Source organism: Mesoplodon densirostris, chromosome 17 (assembly GCF_025265405.1).
Source record: "Mesoplodon densirostris isolate mMesDen1 chromosome 17, mMesDen1 primary haplotype, whole genome shotgun sequence".
Classification (NCBI taxonomy): Eukaryota; Metazoa; Chordata; class Mammalia; order Artiodactyla; family Ziphiidae; genus Mesoplodon; species Mesoplodon densirostris.
The window spans coordinates 18,384,624-18,407,476 of NC_082677.1; the positions used below are offsets into that span (position 1 = coordinate 18,384,624).

Sequence of the window (22,853 nt, forward strand, 5' to 3'; positions counted from 1 at the left end):
GGTGCCTCATCGGCTCATGGACAGTCTTCTGACTGGTTGGTGGTAAGGTGACAGGGTGGTATTTCAGGGGTTAACATCATCAGCCTTTTGGTTCTAACCAGTATGAGGTCTACATGTCTGTGGGCAGTATGCAGTTAACTTCTTCCACCTGGTGAGGGTTTCAGTATCTGCAAAACAACTCAAGGATATGGCTCAGGATATTATCTATAGACCTTGAGGAGGAACTAAAGATCCTTGACTTTGTTTTATGGCTAAACTATTATTATTTTGTCTTGCTTGGCTGTTTTCCTTTGTTTCTGCATTTTCTCACTTCTTTGATTAAATTTGCTCTTTGAAACTCGGGGAAGACCTAGGAGGCTAAAGCTTTTCTACAAACAAGAAGTGGGAGACTCAGGAGGGTATGTTCCTGGGAAGGCCCCTCAGGGTCCTTCTTGGTTTCATAATGTGACTCTTCTAGGAAGCTTTCTGTAATCCCCCCCACCCCCAAACACACACAAACACACACACACTCTCTCTCTCTCTCTCTCTTTCTCTCTCTTTCTCTCCCCTTCTCCCTCCCTCCCTCCCTCCCTTTCTCCCTCTCTCCTTCTCTCTCACACGTTTTCCACATTGTATTATTATGGTGTGTCTTTATATCTTCCTGACTGGTTCTTAAGCTCCCTGTGAAGCAGGAACGTTATCTGTCAAACACAGTGGTTCAGAATACAGTATAGACTTTAGTGTCCACTTGCTTTGCTTCAGGATCCTGCTCTACATCTTACTAATTGTATGATCCTGGACAAGTTACTGCACTTACCAAAAAATGAAGATATTAATAATACCTGCTTCATAGGATTGCTGTAGGAATTTGATAAGATTTAAAGTTTTTAGGATAGTACCATGTATTAATTTTTATCATTATTACTTACATCCCTAATACCTAACTCAGTGCCATACATTTGGTGGTGTTAAATGAATATTGAATGAACAGACCCATCCAAGAGCTTCTATGCTTTTGCCAAGTGTATCAGCAATAGGAATAGCATAATTAAAGTGAAACATAGCACAAACCTAGAAGCAAAACTTTATAAGGTTTGTTCCAGTATTAGTTTAGCTGCTTTAGACCAGTACTGTCCAATTGAAATACAAGGCAACCCACTGTGTAAATTAAAATTTTCTAGTTAGCCACACAAAAATGTAAAAGGAAACAGATGACTCTGGGAAGATATGAAATACCCTATCAGTATCCTATGTCTTCATACATCCAAGTCACAGAAATTATGGATTTTTTATTCATAAATTGTTTGCTGATCTTCCTTTGGTTTGAGATTAAGAATTATCAATATAATCATGAAATCAAAAGTGATTTTCATATCCTAAAATTATCAAGAGAATACCCATGGGATCAACTGGAGAACTTTGATCAAAGTGTAAAACATGAAGGGAGAAAAAGATTATTGCCAGAGATATCCAAAAGCTTCAAGACTAAAAGAAAATCACATATTTTTGAAGTTAGGAAGTGAATTGTTATTATAGTTTAGTTGTTCAGTAACTATAGATGCTGGATGGAATGTTAAAGACTCATTAGATGTTACATTTATAATAAATGAAAATAAAGAGGGCAAAGATAGTTTATGACAAAATCTGTAGTATTAACTACTAATCTTTTCTATAGGATGAGTGAGATAAATGTGTTGTGCAGTTTGCATTCAAGGATAATAAGCAATAATCTGAGAGACCATAAACTCATTCTCTTTGACCCTTATTTACCTAAATTTGTCTCTGTATCTATAGTCACTTCATGGGTAATTTAGTAGTTTCACAGATGCTGAGCCTGCTACACTGACCTGAACATTAGCTTTGAGAACTCATACTCCCTAAACATTTCATACTCCTTGAGTTTCATATTTCTTTAGCAGTAAACCTGAAGCTGGAGAACATGATATACGACCTAAAATAATGAAACTGGTAGCTTGGGGAGTCAACAATGCCTTACCTGTGTGTATTTGCATTTTATAGTTACCATTAAAATTTACCACAACATTCGTGTGACAGATTTAGTGAAAAATCCTCCTGTGTTCCATGACAATTAGAATAAACAAGTCCTTTATGTAAAAGAGTGTAATTACTGTGACTTTAATGTGAGCTACATGATTTTGTTTTTACTTTTCACTTTCTTAATTCTCTATCAGGAATTATCCTCAGTGTGCACAGCTTGCCATCATCATGCACACGCACACACACCTGGCACTTGCTCCTCTGAGGACCAGGACCCTTTTCTACCCTCCTCAGCCCCTGAGCTCTCTTGCCTTCAGTTCTCTGCCAGGCTTGCTCCTCCCACCTGAGTGGTCTCTGAGTGTGTCTATGTGTGATGGGAGGTTGACACTGAGCTTCGCCAGCCGCTGGCACTCTGTGTTCAACTGAAGGGCCTGGGCAGTGATTGACGACCAATCACATTAGGAAACGGACCCCAATCACCAGCGTCCCCTAGCTTCTGGGGAGAGTGGAAATGCCCCAGAGAGGCCACTTGGGATTAACATGGCCATTATGTGGCACAAGTCTCCCTATTCCTCTACCCGTTCATGCTATGAATTTGACAGTTTGATTCTTTATGAGTTGCTAAGTGTATTTAATCTTTTCTCAAATTATTCATAGACTAATAGCTACCAGCAAGACTACATAAACAGATTTCTTTAAAATGGCATAAAGTGAGTTATCCTGTAGCTCATTAGATGAGCTAACAGATGTTTTATTCAAAGTGATTTATTGGGAGGACTCACTTCATTTTCTACTCAATTTCTAATTTACAGAACCAAAATAAAACAAAGAGAAGTATCTCTCTGGCATCACTTGACTCCTTGTCCCCCAGTATCCCTACGTGTAAATGAGGATGGTGAAATGGGGAAACTGCCCTATGGACAGTGGTGATCGGCCCAGGGATACAAAGCACAGCAGCTGGGCTGGGCTAGGCTAAAGGGTTGGGGATTTACTTCTGAAGTGAGAGAGCAAGCAAACTTAATGCAGAGAAGTCACTGCTGGGTTTACACTCTAATATTTCTTTTCTTTTCATTAGATTTTTGAAGACTATGAGAAATTGCTCCAGTCTGAGAATTATGTGACTAAGAGACAATCTTTAAAGGTAATATCAAATTTCTTTAAGTTAGAGTCTCCAGAAGTTGATATTCTTGTTAGTAAATGACAGGTTTAACAGTGGACAAGTAAATACAGAAAAATTATTCTCTTTTTTTGTAACTTGAGAAGTACATTCAACGTTATGACTGTACTTTGTAGCAAAACGAGGTAAGTGCCCTGCTTCAAATACTTTTTGGAGGTAACAGTATAAGTAATAAGTACAGAATAAATACAGGATGAGGGGTATGTTTTTATTTGTATGTAACCAAACGGCATTTCTGATTTGAGATTCTATCTCCTATGAAATGCCTATTGAAATGCCTCTCTCCCTCATCAGACAGGGACCCGGCAGAATCGGGCCACATCCATCTGTGAGTGGCCTTCCCCCCCTCAGTGAAAAGGTGCCTGGAAGTAGCCATTTGGTCAAGAGGAGGTGGGACAGCTCCTGAGGGAGTAGGACATTGGCTAGAGCTGCATCTCTGCCCTTCAGATCCTACTCAGATATTCAAAAGAATGTTTTTGGCAGATAATAATTGGCTGTTTTTGGTCAAGCAATTTGTATGATGCTTGAGCTTACTAAATATTATTTTATATTATTATATATTCATATTATTTTATGTATTAATTATAAAAATATAGTATTATTTTTTAAACGTTGGAATGATGACATTATAGAACAATGCATTTGTTTCTAAATATTGGGTACAGTTTTAAGCTAAAGCAATAAATTAAATCTGTTTTGGACCACATATTTGTGAATTCACTTTCCCCATGATTATGTGTCAGCCTTGACCCCTCTCTCCTGTACTTGTGCCCTTGCTGCTCCAGCTTTACCTGTTGATGGAGAGATCAGTGTACTATTTTCAGCCAGTCATTCAGCACTCTTGATTGAGTTTCTCCTTGTGCAGAAACCCATACAGAGTAATCCACATAGAAGAAAAATATCATGGGTGTGCTGCTGTCTGTGCTGGAGCCTGAATTAATGAGATGGAGCTCCAGCCAAAGGCAGGGACATCAATGCTGTGCTCTCCCATGTCCAGAAAGCTTCTTAAAAGCAGTTGAAGATAAGGATACATCCTGTTGGGACAGCCGTGTACTTAAAGAATAGACACAAGGGCCTCCCTGGTGGCGCAAGTGGTTGAGAGTCCGCCTGCCGATGCGGGGGATACGGGTTCGTGCCCCGGTCTGGGAGGATCCCATATGCCGCGGAGCGGCTGGGCCCGTGAGCCATGGCCGCTGAGCCTGCGCGTCCGGAGCCTGTGCTCCGCAACGGGGGAGGCCACAACAGTGAGAGGCCCGCATACCGCAAAAAAAAAAAAAAAAAAAAAAAGAATAGACACAAGGACAGTCAAACCAGGAAAACTTGTCTGTGTTACAGAGGTAGTCATCCTGGCGGGGAGTGGAAATTGGAACAGTAAACAGAGGTGATGATGCTCTGAAGGGCCAATATATGGCTAATTGCTCATAAATTTTCCAAGTCCTTCCTATTTTCAGTGGAATCTGTCAGATACTGGGCCAAAGTAGGGTGGTTGATATGAACTAAGGTGACTGAACCAAACTGGGATCAAGAAAGTTGAGGGTCATGGACTTTAGAATATATCCTTGTACCATTTTCCACAGTGATAAGAACTTGTGACAGAAACTTTTCTGTGATTGAGTGACTCTAGGGCCTTAGGCAAAGTTATAAAGCTTACAGTTTTTTACCCAGACATTTCCCTTCTTGGCCTTCTTCCTGCTTTTCTTGCCTGCTGTCCTGTCATCCCCTCCTACCCATGTGCCCATTGCCCTCATTCTCTTCTCAGGATGCCTTCAACCCCACCTTGTCCTGTTCCCTTGTTAATATTTGTAAAATGGTTAGAGCAGAACCTACCACATGGTAAGACCTGGATATATTTGCTAAAGAAAATTGAAATAAATTTCATTAATAAATATTCCTCGTCACTGTCCCCAGAGTTCAGTCTCTGGACTGAAGGCACCGATCTATTCTAAATAAATAATTGGGACTAGGGTATGAGTTAGACTTTTTCCTACCAGGATGCATTTGCATTTAAAAATCGAAGCCTATTAACCCAGTAGATGTATGATTAGTACAACATGTAATACAAATTTAGCGGGTAGCAAAGGGGAGCAAGAAAGACTCATTTCTCACCTCTGTCCGCTGCCACCTGGCTCTCCACCATCTAGCCTCTCTTCCTCTTTTCACATAGTTCTCCTGCTGAAGACCTCAGCGCTATTCCAGTGACATGGCAAAGAGCATCTGACTTTGTACAGCATGTGGTGTAGAAAGTCTCCTTTAAACTCTCCCTTTTCAAGCTGATTGTTTGTTTTCTACTTATTTACAGATGCCCCAGCCCACTCATAAGTCCTCTTTCTTGTTCTTTATTAATGCACCCACACATACTACATGAGCTGCTATTCCCACTTAAAATCCTTTATAGTTGACTGTCTCACAAATATTTGATATACAATGTGGTAAAACCAAGCACTGGTTAGACACTGAAAAGCACTAGTAAAAGGTAGATAAAGTATATCAAGAATGTAAAAATTGCTAAAATTGTTACTGAAGAGTTGGCCTTTTTTGAACGTTGGATTATAGGCAGAGATATTGCTAAGATGGTCTTGTATCAGTCTATTCAAGGAAAGAGCTCCTTAAGTATTGTTTGCTCTTTTCTTCATCAGAACATTGCTCTGCAGAGCTCCACTGTGTGCTGTTGGGTTTTCCTTTGGGCAATTAGATCTGTGGTAGCAGTATGTTCTATTTTGATTTTACTATGTTTATATCTCTGGATTCTGTAATATTTTGCACATAGATGTTTCATAATTTTAGAAAACAAGAGAGGTTAGATTATTGTAACAGTGTATTTACTAGGCTATTTTCTGATTCCAAAGTAGTTGCTACCTACTGCCTTTTGTTAATCAAATTCTAAATTTTTCTGAACTATCTTGGGGTGCTTAGGTTCCTGGTATCAATAAAAAATAATTAACAGAGAAATTCCTTTCACTATGTGACATAGCTTAGGAATTTATTTCTTATCTTCTTCAGAGGCCTGGTATTTAATCACTAGAAAGATTATAATTCAAAAGACGCTTGGTGGAATTCTGGATGTGGGGAGAGCTCTGGTCAATATCATTAAAACACAAAGTTTTTTAAAAACTCATTATTGTGCGTGGTTTCACTGTATACTATGAAGCCTATAATATGAAAGTTAAAGAAGTAAAAAATATGAATTTTTTTCCTTTTACTTAGTATAATATTGCTGTATAATCCTTTGTGTTACTATGAAATGCAGCATTTTCACTGTCAGTATTAATTAATAGATTAATATTTAATGGCTAAAAGATTCAGTGTTTTTGGCCAAATGATTTAACATAATTGATTGTTTCCAAAAAGTAGTGAAATTATATAAGCAGAGGATAGATTGGATAGAATTTATATATAGGCATCCCCATGTAATAAGAATTGAAGTGACTTAATCTGAACTTAACTCATAAATGTCACTTCAACAAATATTTATTGAATGTGTGTATGTATACAAATTTTAAATTTTTTAAATGAAATTGCTCTGTTGCTAGAAGACCTTTTGATATGTGTGTGTGTGTGTGTATGCTATATATGTATTTTTGGCCATACCACACAGCATGCGGGATCTTAGTTCCCCAACCAGAGATCAAACCCATGCCCTCTGCAGTGACAGCATGGAGTCTTAACCACTGGACCACCAGAGTTATATTATAATTATATTTTATTATAACATATAAAATATGTTATATTTTAAATAAATATATATCTGCATAGAATCTATATTTACATAGATGCTATATATATACACATATGTGTGTATATATATAAAGATATATATGTGTGTATATATACACACATATATATCTTTAGAAGCTTCTTGTCAGCTTTACAACCCAGAATGTTTTCTGATTTTTTTTTTTGAGAATCCGGGAGCCATACCCCTGGAGTGTAAACATCTAGGAAGATAGCTCTCCTTCCTCTCTATCACAGGAAAATTTAACCTTGATGCTTCTCTCCAAGCTGTCACCATTTGCTTGTCAGAGGGATAAGAGAAGTTTTATTATTCTCTACATTAGTTGGATAAAAGCAATGAGGTAAAACAAATGGCTACTTCAATGTCCAGGTGAGTTCAGGGTGAACTATAAAAGGGTGCACAGCAAATGGCGCTGTCTGGTCCTCTTATAGGGGACCAGTTATCTTTCATCTTGAGAGTATATATATGTACTGGATTGTAGCTGCTTGGTTGTATAAATAAGGTAGAATTTTACGTCTTTGTAATGCCTTTTTTGTAGATTACCTACAGTGTTGTGCTCTGAATACGCGTATTCGATAATAAAACTGCTTTCTTTCTTTTCTACACTTTGTAGAGAGGATTCTGTGTTGCTTGGACTTTATTTCCCCAACAATATCCACACACCTCACACAGTTAGGTTATAAGGGATACAAACACTAGTAGGAATTGACACATGCCCTTATGGAGCTTATATTCTAAGTAAGCTAATGAGTAACTCTGCACTGCAAGGCAAAGTGAGTACAACTAGGAAAAAACAAAGAGCACAGAGGGAAGAGAGGAAATTCAGCTGAGGAGAAGAGTTGAACTATAGAAACAGAAGGTAGAATGGTAGTTATGGGTGGGGGGCAGTGGGGTGGGAGATGCTGGTCAAAGGGTACAAGCTTTCAGTTATAAGATGAATAAATTCTGAAGATCTAACATACAGCATGGTGACTATAGTTAATAATACTGTATTGTATACTTGAAAGTTGCTGAGAGTAGATCTTAAGCATTCTCACCACAAAAAGGAAAAGGGTAACTATGTGAGGCTATAGATGTGTTAATTAAATTGCATGTGGTAAATATTTCACAATGTATACACATATCAAATCATCATGATGTACAATTTAAATGTACACAGTTTTGTCAATTATACCTCAGTAAAGCTGGGAAAAATTTGGAGCAAGGGTAGTGAAGCCACAGAAGCAGAAGAAAGAGAAAGAATAAGTGAGGGGCAGAGGAAAGGATGCAATAGAAATGACTCCAGTCACAGTGGGGTTGTTTTTTTTTTTTTTTTGCAAAAAGTTTTATTATTTGGAATCTCAACAAGAAAAAAAGAAAACTGAAATAGAACCTAGATTTTTTTTTACAACTTTATTGGAGTATAATTGCTTCACAATGGTGTGTTAGTTTCTTCTTTATAACAAAGTGAATCAGTTATACATATACATCCGTTCCCATATCCCTTCCCTCTTGCGCCTCCCTCCCTCCCACCCTCCCTATCCCACCCCTCCAGGCGGTCACAAAGCACCGAGCTGATCTCCCTGTGCTATGCAGCTGCTTCCCACTAGCTATCTACCTTACGTTTGGTAGTGTATATATGTCCATGCCTCTCTTTCGCTTTGTCACAGCTTACCCTTCCCCCTCCCCATATCCTCAAGTCCATTCTCTAGTAGGTCTGTGTCTTTACTCCTGTTTTACCCCTAGGTTCGTCATGACTTTTTTTTTTCTTAAATTCCATATATATGTGTTAACATACGGTATTTGTGTTTCTCTTTCTGACTTACTTCACTCTGTATGACAGACTCTAGGTCTATCCACCTCATTACAAATAGCTCAGTTTCGTTTCTTTTTATGGCTGAGTAATATTCCATCACAGTGGGTTTTGAATGCCAGACTAAGGACTTCAATTTTTATCCCCAGTTCAAAAGAATCTAGATAATTGTTTGCTTATTCATTCATGTTATAAGTGGCATTAGTAACATGAATAAGGCTGATCATCAGGAAGATTCATTTGACATAATGTGCAGAATGGGTCGGATTGGGTGAAGACTGAAAAAGAGACCATTGTGTGTGCTGTTTCAGTAGTCCAGATGGAAGGTAGGAGGGTCTGAGTGAGTAAAAATGGAATGAAGGATGTTCAAGACATTTAAAAACAGAAAATTGGCAGATCTTAGATGTAGATTTGGTATGAGGAGTAAAGGAAGGAAAAGAGCTGAGAAAGATTTCAACTCTCTTCCCCAGGGGACTAGCAGATCATGATGTCATTAACAAGGAGAGGAAGGGGAATTGGTTGTAGAAATGTTGAGTGTGATAGGCCAGCTAAGTGTTCAACCAGGGCTGGGGTGGGGGGAGGGGAGTTAAAAATGTGGGTGTAGAGTTTAGGAAGGAAATTAAAACAGAGATGTATAATAGATTTGGGAGACATCTTCCTGGATGTCATAGTTGAAGCCACAGGCATAGATGAGATTGTTGGGAGATAAAGAGATAAAATACAGCTTGGAAAATCCCTGCATGTATAGTGCCTAAAGGGAAGGGGAATCAGTAACAGGCAGCATAGGAACTCGCTTCAAGCGGTAAGAAAAGAGAAGAAAGCAGTGGCCTTGAAACCAGGAACAAAGAAAGTTTCCAGGAGAGTATCCAGTTAGCTTTAGATGCTGAGGAGAGATTAAGAAAGATGAGAATAAAAATTTACACAGTTGCTATTGCATATGTTTGAGACTAACTGGTGACCATCTAATATCCAACGCTGGTCATCATTAAGTATATCATATATAAAATTATGTTAAGGGTACATTTCAGCCACGTGGTTGCTGAAGCTTTAGGAATTGCTACCACTACAGTGAGAATAAAAGTTCAGCCATATCCTGCTAGGGGGTCTTCAACTATTCTCACTCTTGGTATTTTTATTTTGTTTTGAAATGTATTAGTCTGTCTGAGCTGCTATAACAAAAATACCATAGACTGGGTGGATTAAACAACAAACATTTATTTCTCACAGTTCTGGATGCTGGCAAGTCTGAGATCAAGGTGCCAGCAGCAAGGGAGCTTTCCGGGATCTCTTTTATAAGAGCACCAAACCCATTCAAAATGGCTCCACCCTCATGTCCTATTCACCTTCCAAAGGCCCCACCTCCTAATACCATTGCATTGGAGATTAGTATTTCAACATATAGATTTAGAGGGACGTAAACATCCAGTTCATAACATGGAGTAATGCTGCATTTTAGGAATTAATAATTTGTCACCAGAAAATGTTTTGCTTTACTTTTTTATAAAAACTTGCTGCACATATTAAATTTCATATGAATTCAGGGTCAGAGTTTTTTTCTGGCTCTATATCAGGTTTCGTAATAAAATTTAGGGAGAAGGTAAGAGTCACTTAATATAACCTGTTTTCCCAGTAAGCTACTAGAGTATATTTATTCAGATAAGGAATGTATAATTGTAAAGTCAATTTTTTTATTCTTATCCTACCTCAGTGCCTAAGGAGCAATACATTACTGGGAAGCACATTAAAGTAAGGGATGAAAATAATAAATTCATTTCTGTCTAGCTCTTGATGAGGGCAGCAGAGAAAGCTTTTTTAAGCAGTAGCAATGACTGGCTTAAAAAAAAAAGATTCAGAAATGCAGTAAGCACTGACTTTAGCAAAACTGTATGAAAAGTTCAAAAATAACTTAATAATAACTACAGCTTCCATGCCTATGCTTTAAGATGTACTTAAGGACTCTGAATTTTTTTCATATCAACATTCATAACTCACATTTATATTTTGTTTTCCGGTGTGAAGAAGTGGGATATATTTTGAATAAGATGACTCTCGGACAGATTCTACTTTGATTCTGTGTTTTTTGTAGCTGCTGGGTGAACTGATCTTGGACCGGCACAACTTCACCATCATGACAAAGTACATCAGCAAGCCAGAGAACCTCAAACTGATGATGAACCTCCTCCGGGATAAAAGTCCCAACATCCAGTTTGAAGCCTTTCATGTCTTTAAGGTAAAGTGCAAGCTGCAGAAATAATGTGGGCATTTGTTTTCCAGTTGCAAATGGCAAACTCCCTACTTTGTACCCTCCTTTATACATGAGAGAAAATTAAATAGGCAGTCTTTCTGTTTTGCATGACTTAGATGAAATTTTAGAGTTATTTTAATGAATGCCCATTTGTTTCTAAAAGATTTGCTAACTAATCCGTATCTCAACATATTTTCATTTTTTTCACTGAGAAAATAGGGGGATACTGTTTCCCAAAAGTTACTAAAATAATCAGTGATTGAGTTGAAGCCGAAAACCTGTGTCAGAATTTGAATGCTTTGCTTCTGCCTGAAGTGTTTCTTTGAACTTTAAGTGAAACCTAAAGAAACACTGAGTACTACTCACTTTGTTACTTGCTTAGAAATGTTTTAATTCGTTTTGAAAGAAAAGTAGTCCATGTAACACCTGCTTTTTCTTTCCAATATCTTTTCTTTGATGTAAGAGTAATAAAATCATCTCCTAGAAACTTTAAACAATAGATTTGTTTAAAAGTAGGGTAGGTGGAAGAAATCTAATCTATAATCCCATACCCCTGACTTAACTATTGTAAAGATTTTAGTAAATTTTATTTTCCTGTGCACATATTTGAAGGTTTTTCTGCAGCTGTATTTACATTGTACACACAATTGATACACTAATTTATCACTCATGCTATACCGTAAGTGAACATTAATTCACTGTTGTTATATACAGTGTTTAAAAAGAGCCAGTAGTTTTATTGGCATCATAGTTTTTCATTGAGTATACTTACTCTAGCTTACTTAAATATTTCTGTGTCATTTATATTTAGGTTATTTTCAATTTGTAGCTACAATGAGCATTTTATGTATTCAGCTAATTTTTTCCATATTTAGGATTATTTTCTTAGGATAGGTATCTAGAGTACAATTAAGGATTCAGAGAGTTCCAGGCTTTTTTTTTTTTTTGGCCTTTATAATGTATATTCAGTGATTGAATTCATAAGTCTATAAATGGGAGACATGGCAGTTTATAAGGTATGTGATTGTTGCTTTGAGAGGTAAAAAACAATTTTAGTCCATCTTTCAGCCACCACATCTTTATTGTCCAAAAGGCTACTAGAACAGTTCAAATCCCAAATTAATTTATAAATTCCATTTAATTACAATCAAAATCCCAGCAGAACTTTTCCTGGAATTTGACAAGCTGACTCTAAAATTTGTAAGGTAGAACGATGGCCTGGGATTATCTATGGCAATTTTCAAGGAAAACAAGGTAGGGAAATCCACCCTACCATATATCAAGACTTATTATGGATTTATAGTAAATGGAGACAATATGGTATTGCCATAGAGATAGATAAATAGAACAACAAAACAGAGTAAAAAGCCTAGAAATAAGCCTGTGCAAATATGAAATTTGATATTTCATAGTGGAGGGATGGTAAATCAGTGAAGAAAGGGTTACTGTTAATAAATGGTTCTAGGGCCTCCCTGGTGGCGCAAGTGGTTGAGAGTCCGCCTGCCGATGCAGGGGACGCGGGTTCGTGCCCCGGTCTGGGAGGATCCCATATGCCGCGGGGCGGCTGGGCCCGTGAGCCATGGCCGCTGAGCCTGCGCGTCCGGAGCCTGCGCGTCCGGAGCCTGTGCTCCGCAACGGGGGAGGCCGCGACAGTGAGAGGCCCGCATACCGCAAAAAAAAAAAATAAAAAAAAAATAAATGGTTCTAGGGTAATAGATTATTCATATAGAAAACCCTACTCTCCACTATATTCAGAAATAAATTCTGGTAAAGATCTACACTTGACAAGCAAAATTTTTTAACTTTAAAAAGAGAAAATAGGAGACTTTTTATGATGTTGGGGAAGGAAGAATTTTTAAAAAGAATTTAAAATCACAAAACATAATAGAAAATAAGTTTGACTACATTAAAATTTAACACTTCTTTTTGAAAAGACATCATAAGCAAAGTGAAAAACAGGACAGATGTGACACATGTAACTGACAAATCATTTAGAAAAAGACAAACAATTCAATAGAAAAATAAGCAGAGCATACAAGTTGGTAATTTACAGATGAGGAAACCGGATTGGCCAACAAATAGGTGAAGGTGCTCATCTTAGTAGTAATTGTGGAAATGGCCATTAAAATATCAGCAAGATATCACTTTACATTTTTCATATTGACAAAAATGTTTAAGTCTGACAACATAAAATTTTGGTAAGGTTGGAGGGCAGTAGGTCATACACTGTAAACTGGTACAAGCACTTGGGAGAGCAATTTAGCAAAATAAAGTACTGAAAGTGTCCATACTCTTCAGTCCTGAAATCTCATTATCTGGCAACTTCCTAGGGACAATCTTGCTCACATGCATAAGGAATCCTGTACCAAAATGTTTATTGCAACATTGTTTCGCATGTTGTAAAATGGAAAACAAAAATGGGTATCTACAGGAGACTGGGAAAATAAATCGTGATGTATTCATACAATATCATATAGTAATGGGTTAAGTATCAGAAACACTGAGTGGGATAAGCAAATGTTAGAAGGATGTTATTTAAAGTTTAAAAACATGCAAAACAACGCTATGTATGGATTCAGACATATGCAGTTATAGTCTAAAAACCTGCATGGGAATGATAAATACCAAATTCAGGATAGCAGTCACCTCAGGGGAGGGGTAGGAAAGAGAATGATATCATGAAGAAATGTCTAATAGCCTTTAATTATATCTGTAATGTTTTATTTTATTAAAATTCTGAAGGCAAGTTTGGCAAAAATGATAGAGCTGATGGTGGGAACTTGAAATCTGATATGTTATTTCTGTGCTCTTCTCTGTGTTAGAATTATTTCATAAAGAATAAACACAAATTGGATGAGAGAAAAATAGGCTCTTGTAGGACAGGAAAATGCCTGCAGAGTATAAAATGATAGGCCCTCTTAAGACCCTTTTCTTTTGACTGAGGAAATTATAGAAGTCTGTGTGTCCTGTCTTTCCAGCTCCCACAGAATTTTAATATATCATCCTAGTAGAGAACATGCTTCATATAACTTGGTTCCAAAATGCAGTATTATGGAAGTATTCAGTGGGTGGCAAAATAGAAATAACCTACTTCCATCCTCTGAGATCAGAATTTGGATCATCTCATTATTGGACAGAATAGGTGCATTTAAAAATAGTTGACCACTTGTTTACTTGTATGTGTATAAACTGGACTTACTCTGGACCCTGATTATGTTCGTTGCACTGAAGGGCAAACTGAATTGTTTACTTGCCAAAAATATTTTGTTATTTAGAAAAAGTAACAGCTGAGTCCTAGAGTTTTTTTCACAGGTCTTTATTAATAGTCTTTTTCCCCAGGTACCTTTCATAAAGTACAGAAAATGTGGAACACATGACTAAAAATGTCTTTGCCAGATTATTAGTGGCCAATTTTCATTAGCTTGCTTGAAAAGTTCAAGGACTTGAATGAGTTGCCATTTCATGTTTTCTCTGCTATTGATGAACAGGATGGTATGATGGGAAAGGACTAGATGGAAGTCATGGAAGTCAAGAGACCTGGGTCTTTGTTGTGGCTCGGTTGCCAGCAGTGACTTTGGGCAAATCCATGTGGATCTGTTTCCTCACTTGCAAAATGTTAAATTTAAAAAGTTAAATTAAAATAAAAAGTCTAATTCTAAGATACTAAGTTCAGGAGACCTTTGTCTCAGTGATCCTGCCTCTTCCAGAAATATGGCCGACGTGAATTTAGGGATCAGCTATGAGCTGATCTTTCTTTCCTTTCCCTGTTAACATCCTTAATAGCAAAGGACCATGTTGCCACTGTCTTTCGAACCTAGAGGGTGGGGATGGCCAGCGCCTTTTGGCTCACCTCTCAGAGCTGCTGGAACTCAATGGCCATTGCCGAAAATGGGCCTGAGTGTACTGCTCTGTCGCTCAGATCCTAGCAGTTGGCCACAATAGCCATTTCCATGAAAACAAGACGCTCCACCCTCGCTTATTCCAAAATCCAAAGGCCAGCTTGACAATACACCTGAAAAAGTATACAGAACAAGAATGGTTGTCCTCATGAATGGTTCATCTCAAGCCTTGATTTCAGTGTCCCGGATGCCCCAAAGGAATTGTGCATTAGAGCATTAGTCACCTCTAATCAGCAACTACCTTTAGAGGCAGCAGAGTTCAGAAGCCATAAAAAATAAAAATAAGGAAAAATTTTAAACTTGAAAACAAATTGAACATTTTTTTAGGTCTGTTGTACAGTGTACGGATTCAGTAGAGTTGATCCAGTGATGCCTTGTCTGCAAATTCCACTATGTTTTACATTTATTTCGGATTCAAACGGAGAAGCTTAGTTTGCTCTATATATTTAATCTTCTAAAAATTTTTTTGGGGAATAAAGACTGTTATGAGTTATTGCTGTAGTTACCACAAATGCCAGACAGTTCCTAGCTAAAACTTCCCAGCAGCTCACTTGTAAACTAATGGTAGCCAGAGGAGCCACACGTTTGGCTCCAGTATGTGATTTCCTAACATACTAGGTGTTCTATAAACATCAGGCATTTTGTGTAACAATGTAAATGAGCCTGGGGTACTTTTTTTTAATAAGTAACAATTTTAATTTATGGTAGTAAAGTTCATATAACATAAAATTCACCATTTTGACCATTTTAAAGTGTACAGTTCTGTGGCATTTAATATTTACAGTGTTATACAACTATTACTACTCTCTAGTTCCAAGACATTTTCATCACCCCAAAAGGAAACCCTATACCCATTCAGCAACTACTCCTCATTTTCTCCTACTCACAGCCCCTGGCAATCACTAATCTGCTTTCAGTCTTTATGGATTCACCAGTTCTTGATATTTGATATAAATGAAATGATGTAATGTGTGGCCTTTTGTGTCCGGTTTCTTCTATTAGCATAATGTTTTTAAAGTTCATCCATGTTGTAGCATGATCAGTAGTACTTCATTCATTTTTATGGCTGAATAATATTCCATTTTAAGGATATATCACAATTTGCTTATCCATTCACCAGCTGATGGACTTTTGGCTATTGTGAATAGTGCTGCTATGAATATTCATGTGCAAGTTTTTGTTTGAACAAATGTTTTCAATTCTTTTGGTATATACCTAGGAACAGAATTGCTCAGTCTTATGGTAATTCAGTGTGTAACTTACTGAGGTGCTACCAAACTTTTCCATAGAGGCTGCTCCATTTTACACTCCCACCAGCAGTGTACAGGGTTCCAATTTCTCCATTCCTCACTTGTTATAGTTAGTTTTTTTTTTTAATTGTAGCTGGCCTAGTCTCATTGTGGTTTTGATTTGTGTTTCCCTAATGATCTAATGATGTTGAGGATTTTTTCACATGCTTATTAGCCATTTGTATATCTTCTTTGGAGAAATGTCAAGTCCTTTGCCCCTTTTTATTTTATTTTTTAATATTTATTTGTTTATTTGTTTTGACTATGCCAGGTCTTTGTTGCAGCACACGGAATCTTCGTTGCGGCATGCAGGATCTTTAGTTGTGGCCTGTGAACTTCTTAGTTGTGGCATGCAAACTCTTAGTTGCAGTATGCATTTGGGATCTAGTTCCCCGACCAGGGATCGAACCCAGGCCCCCTGCATTGGGAGCGCGGAGACTTACCCACTGGACCACCAAGGAAGTACCCCTTTGCCCCTTTTTAAAAAAGGTTGTTTGTCTTTTTGTTGTTGTGTTGTATGAGTTCTTTATATGTTCTGGATACTAGATGCTGATCATATATATGATTTGCAAATATTTTCTTACATTCTGTATATTGTCTTTTCACGCTCTTGATAGTGTTCTGTGATACACACAATTTTTAAATTTTGATGAAGTTCAGTTTATCCATTTTTTTTGTTGTTGCTCATGCTTTTGATGTTGTAGCTAAGAAACCATTGCCAAATACAAGGTCATGAGGATGTACCCCTATATTTTCCTCTAAAAGTTTTATTAGCTCTTATATTTAGTTTTTTGATCAATTTTGAGTTAATTTTTGTTTGTGGTGCAAGGTAAGGGTCCAACTTTATTTTTTTGCATGTGGATATCTAGTTGTCCCATGTTGAGTGTTTATTATTATGAAAAGGTGTTGGATTTTGTCAAATACTTTTTCTGCATCAGTTGAAATGATCATATGGTTTTCTTTCAATGTACTAATATGTCATCTTAGTTTCCTAGAGCTGCTATAACAAAGTACCAAAGACTAAGTTTTCCTAAAACTACAGAAAGTCACTGTCTCAGAGTTCTGGCAACTAGAAGTCCAAGATCAAGGTGTCAACAGGGTTGGTTCCTCTTGGAGCTTTCAGGGAAAATCTATGCCTCTCTCCTAGCTTCTGGTGGTTGCCAGCAATCCTTGGCATTCCTTGCCTTATAGATGCATAACTCCAATCTCTGTGTCCATCTTCACATGGCATTTTCCTCTCCGTATCTCTGTGTTTCTGTGTCCAAAATTCCCTCTTCCTCTAAAGATACTGGTAATTGGATTCAGGCCCAAGCTAACTCAGTATGAACTGATCTTAGTTTGATTACATCCTATTTCCAAATAATGTCATGTTCACAGGTACCAAGGGTTAGGACTTGAACATTCATCTTTTTAGAGGATGCAGTTCAGTCTAGTACATGTGGTGTATTACATCGATTGATTTTATTATGTTGAGCCATGCTTGTATTTCTGGAATAAATCCCATTTAGTCATGGCATGTAATCCTTTTAATATTATTCTGGACTTCATTTGCTTGTATTCTGTTGAGGATTTTTGCATCTTTATTCATAAAGGACAGTGGTCTGTAGTTTTCTTGTGATAGCTTTGTCTGGCTTTGGTATCAGGGTAATTCTGACCTCATAAAATGAGTTAGGAAGTATTCCCTTGTCTTTTATTTTTTGGATGAATTTGAAATGGATTGGTGTTAATTTTTCTTTAAAAGTTTGTAGAATTTACCAGTGAAATCATCTTGGGCTTTTGTTGAGAGGTTTTTGGTTACTGATTCAACCTCCTTATAGAAATAAAAAAGGTTATAAGAGAATACTACAAATAATTGTACATCAATAAATTAGATAACCTAGATGAAATGGACAAATCCCTAGAAATGCACAAACTACCAAACTGATATAAAAAAAAAAGAGAAAATCTGATTCATGGACTCTCATTTCACCTACACCATGAGCCCTTCCTGTTCCAAACTCAGAAATCTAATGTTATCTCCACCTCCTTTGAACCTCCACAGCTTTTCATTTCCCTCTCATAGGTCCTTTACATCCTGGTGTAGTTTTTCCTTCCTCATGCTTGCTGGATTGGAGGAACCTTGAGGGTTCAACCTTGTAGCTCCCACTGTCTCCATAACCAATCACTGGCCACAGTGTGTTCGGAGTAGAGTTGTGCACTGTTGGAGGTTCAGGAAGAGGAGGCGGTGAGCAGAGGGGCTGGTGGTGAAGCACTCAGCCCTTCTGAGGAGTGGAGAGCCCAGAACATGAAACCAGAGAGCTATATAGCAGTCAATAGTTTTATGGGTATTCTGGTCACGTCATTATATATATAGCATCTAACTAGGAAGTGTGTACTTTGCAAAATACTGTATCAGTCAGCATTATAGTTTTTCTTTTTTTAAATATGCTTGGGTTTTTTGGTTTGTTTTTTTTTTGGCTGCACCTCGCAGCCTGTGGGATCTTAGTTCCCCAACCAGGGATGGAACCCTGCCCCCTGCAGTGAAAGCACAGAGTCTTAACCACTGGACCACCAGGGAAGTCCCAGCATTATAGTTTTGACTTATTGTGTCCTGTTATTATAGTTGTCACTGTCTTTTATAGTACAGCTGAGTTATTAGCCCAGGATCATGGTTTCAACTAGGAGTGCACATAAGAATCTTTGTGGAACTTTATAAAAATGCAGAGAGACAGACCTCCCCTCTAGATCTCCTGAACTGGAGTCTCTGGGAGGTGGGACCTAGGCAGTTATAAATTTTAAAGCTCCACGTACATAAGAAAATAATAACATTGGTGACCTCCAGGGAGAGGAGGTGAGAGGGGGACTTTTCACATTTGTCCTTTTTGAATTTTGAGCCAGATGAATATATTAAGTATATTCAATGTTATATATATTGAATATTTTATATTTTATATATATGGTTATATATTTATATATTATCTGTTTCATTATATAGAATTATATATATTTATTTAATTTTATAATCACATATTTAGTTATAATGGTAATTTTAAATATATGATTAAATATATAATTTAAATATATTGAATATATTTGTATATTCTCTGTAGAAAATGGATATGAATGGGGAATTACTCATTTTCCTCAATAAGGAAGTATAATCTGGGGCTTTCTGTATTTTACTAATACATGTAACAAATGAGACACAGGTGGGATCCGTGTTTTCCCTGATGTGCATTCCTTGTCCTAGGTATTTGTTTCTCATGTTTCAGGTGTTTGTGGCCAGTCCTCACAAAACACAGCCTATTGTGGAGATTCTACTAAAAAACCAACCCAAACTCATCGAGTTTCTGAGCAGCTTCCAAAAAGAAAGGACGGACGATGAGCAGTTCACTGATGAGAAGAACTACTTGATTAAACAGATTCGAGACTTGAAGAAAACGGCGCCTTGAAGTCTCACCCAGTTTCCTGCCACCGTCACTGTCTCATTTGCTCAGTTTGTACAAAAAGTGTCATTTCAAAAAGTAGTCATTCTTGGGAAAGCTTTGGAGGTGGTTATTTTTTTCTCAATTCATTGTTCAGGGTAGATGGAATATAAATGTCTGAAAGAAAATAATTAATTTAGAATAATATATTCATCTTATTCGAGTCTGTGATTATTTATGTGAAATCAGAGCCATTGCGTTAGACATTGATAAAAGCAATTTTAACCCTTTATTGATGAAGGGCAACAAGGCTGTTGTGGGATTGCAGACCTGAGCCCTCAGTCACCACAAGCCACCAAGTAGTAGGAGCCCAAAGAATGGGCGTCACTGAGTCCTCGAAGAGGATTAAGTTCTCGGAGAACTGGGCATGGGGGCAAGACGCACGGAACTGTTTTGCCCATCTGTACTTGGACAAACAAATTTCTCAAGGCACCAAGAAAATAAGATCCATGTTTTCAGTCATTACATATTCTGTTCCCTGCCCATATCTTTTAACTGTAATCATCCATCCCTAACTTCCTAGGGAATTGATGCCCACCTTTCTGCTTACTGCCCCACGTTCCACCCCAATGGATCTCCTCAGCATGACAAACTAATGGTACACGCACACACACACACTCCTCCACTCTGACCAGGTTAGCATGGGACCAACTAAGTCCAAACAGGATGGACTAACAAGGGTCACAGGCGTAGAGGACCCACGGGGTAGGACCTGCTCACTTGAGAACTTGGAACAGATGGGTAAGAACCACAGATCTAGTGACAGTCACTGCTGTTTCCCACAGACTTCTGTTGGGTTAGTGAATGTTTGGAATATTTCATTCATACTTCTCATTATGGGAAAAAAGTTTTGTGGTGAAAGTGTGTTTTAGAGTAGGAATCACTGCATTGAGATGCCTAGCGTGTGCAAAACCATGGGTCCAGAGGGTTGTACAGGCCTTTATAAATAAGGGAATGTTGCCGTTGGAAGCGCAAATGATTAAATGCATGAAAAAAATCCTCAAAGGACTAAAAATTTTTTTCACTTTGTTTTCTAATAAGTTGTCGTTCTAATTTCACATCAAGTTCCTCAGTGAAAAGGTAGAAAACTTATAAAAATGTTGGTCTCAAATACTCTCTTGCATACTAGGATGGTTAAAGAATTAATTTGTGTTTTTTTAAAAAGGCCATGGTTTGTTTTCAGACATCAAGTGTATAAAACGGAATTTAAAGCTATATTTACAAGACATTAAAGGTACAATTGTTAATCTGTATTTTTTTCATAATTCTGTTTCCAAATCATGAGTTATTTGCCTTCCATAGGAATCTTCACTTTTTACAACATTGGGTACTGTGTTCTTCAACCAGATATTTCTCCACCCAGAGAGGGAAAGATCCCTCTCCAGGATCAGTGCCCTTGTAGATGTAGCATCTGAAGAATCACCTGGTGCGGTTTCATCCTTCTTGGCTGTGTCTTTCCGTGCCCAGCGTCAGATCCTGAGGCAGATGCTGCAGGGCCTGCAGGACCTTCTTGCAGCAGCTCTGGCCAGTGCCAGGCCGTCTGATGACCTTCATTCTTCAGTCACTGAGGTCAGATTATTTTTATAACATTCCCTGACAGTCCATAGTCTCTTCAAATTTGACTTTTCTGATTTTGTTTATTTGTTTAAGAGAGATGAATGTAAATATTTCTTTAAAAAAAGAAGGCGCAATAATGACGATTGGAAATGTATTTCATTGCTTAAATACTGTTCCACACATCATGGGACACATTTTTTCAGTTGGAAAGCAAGGCCTCGTTACAATTCTTTTTTGATAAATAAAACATACTTTATTTCCTCTGAGCTTGAATTAGCTCGTTCCTAGCAATCCCTTATCCTAGTTTAGTACCTCACAAACAAAACTAGTCTAAAAGGCAATAAATGAAGTAGCTGGGATTTTGCTGTGATACAAATTTGTAGATTATTAACGTGAAAGAGGGAGCAAGAAGCTCACAGTTAAAATATGTTTGCATAAAAGTCACTGTAAATATTGTGAGAATTGAGTTTTGAAAAGGTCATATTTAATAAGCTATTTCAAAAGCACACATTTAAATAAAGACTGACTAAATGAAAAGGTGCCACATATTCCTTGGTCGGTTTCATTCCTCTGCATGTCCCCCCTCTGTGTTCTTGTCACTGCTCCAAACAGGGAAAGCCCCAGGCGGAGGGCACCCCAGGCTGCCCAGATGCCCCACGCCCACTTCCCCTGTCCTTGGCTGTCCCATCCTCCCAGTAAGGCTCACTACCATTGACCAAGGGCCGCCTGTCAGGCAGTATAGAAACACTTCACGTATTGATGCTTCACCACAGCCAGAGTCATTCCCATTTTATATCTGAAGAAACTAAGGCTCTGAGCAGTTTATCCCAGACAATGTGGACTAGACTTGGGGTACAAAGCCACAGTGGCCGGAGGCCAAACTCCTGCTTTTATTCATTTTTTCATCCTCAAGGCTGTGAACGAGGGGAGGTCCTGGGAGTGGGGAATTATGTCGTGCCCTCCCCCACTGCTGCCTGGGAGGCTCCCGGGGGTGAAGGTCCTAGAATGAAGCCAGGATGGATTGAAATCATAATGTTCTTGGACGAGGCTCTGGCTAAAGCCAGGCATCTGCCCAAATGTTAGGATTATTACCCTGGGAGAAAAGGCCGAGGGGCACTCAGCCCTTGAGCAAGTGTTCTGACTGCCAGCCTCTGTGGGTTCTCGTCCTAGAGGGCTCTGGGGAGCAGTATATGCTGAGTAGGGGCAGCAAGCTTTCCAAAGCCTCTGTCGCCAGCCACACTGGTTGGTCTGTGTGAGACGCAGCTGCTCTGAGCCATAGTGCCGTCTGGAAACTACGCAGGACTTGAAAGTGATTGTAATAAAGTAAAGGAAAATGAAATTCAAACATCACTAGGATTTTTTTTTAAATATGAAAAAGTTGTTTCAAAATAGGTTTACAGATCTTTCTAGTCTACTATACTAGAGGAAATTAAGATTTATATCTTTTACTTTTTTTCCTGTTTTATCCAAAAGAATGTTGTACGTATGGCATGTACATCTTTTCCTGCGTGTTTTTTCAGGAAGGTTTTGGCTATTTTAATGAGGGCCTATAGTTAGATAAAGGCTGGAAACAAAAAGAGACCTGGAAAAGCTAGACTTCGTCTTTCTAAGAAGATTGAAAAGACAGAAGATGGCTGTGAACAAGGATGTGATTTTGTCTTTGACATACAGAAAGTGCTGTTATGTGACTACCGTAATTAAAGCAAAGTATGACAAAATG

General features: G+C 38.0%; 1 protein-coding gene across 7 annotated transcripts in view; it reads left to right on the top strand.

Moving 5' to 3' along the window:
• CAB39L (calcium binding protein 39 like) overlaps positions 1-21,670 on the top strand; it is a 107,517-nt gene extending 85,847 nt beyond the window's left edge. For all 7 annotated transcript variants that reach the window (XM_060080128.1, XM_060080130.1, XM_060080133.1 and 4 more), the window contains 3 exons: positions 3,053-3,118; positions 10,766-10,909; positions 19,364-21,670. In XM_060080128.1, the coding sequence (XP_059936111.1) occupies positions 3,053-3,118; positions 10,766-10,909; positions 19,364-19,543 (390 nt within the window). In that variant the 3' untranslated portion in view covers positions 19,544-21,670. The remainder of the gene's footprint in view (positions 1-3,052; positions 3,119-10,765; positions 10,910-19,363) is intronic.
• The last annotated feature ends 1,183 nt before the right edge of the window (positions 21,671-22,853 follow it).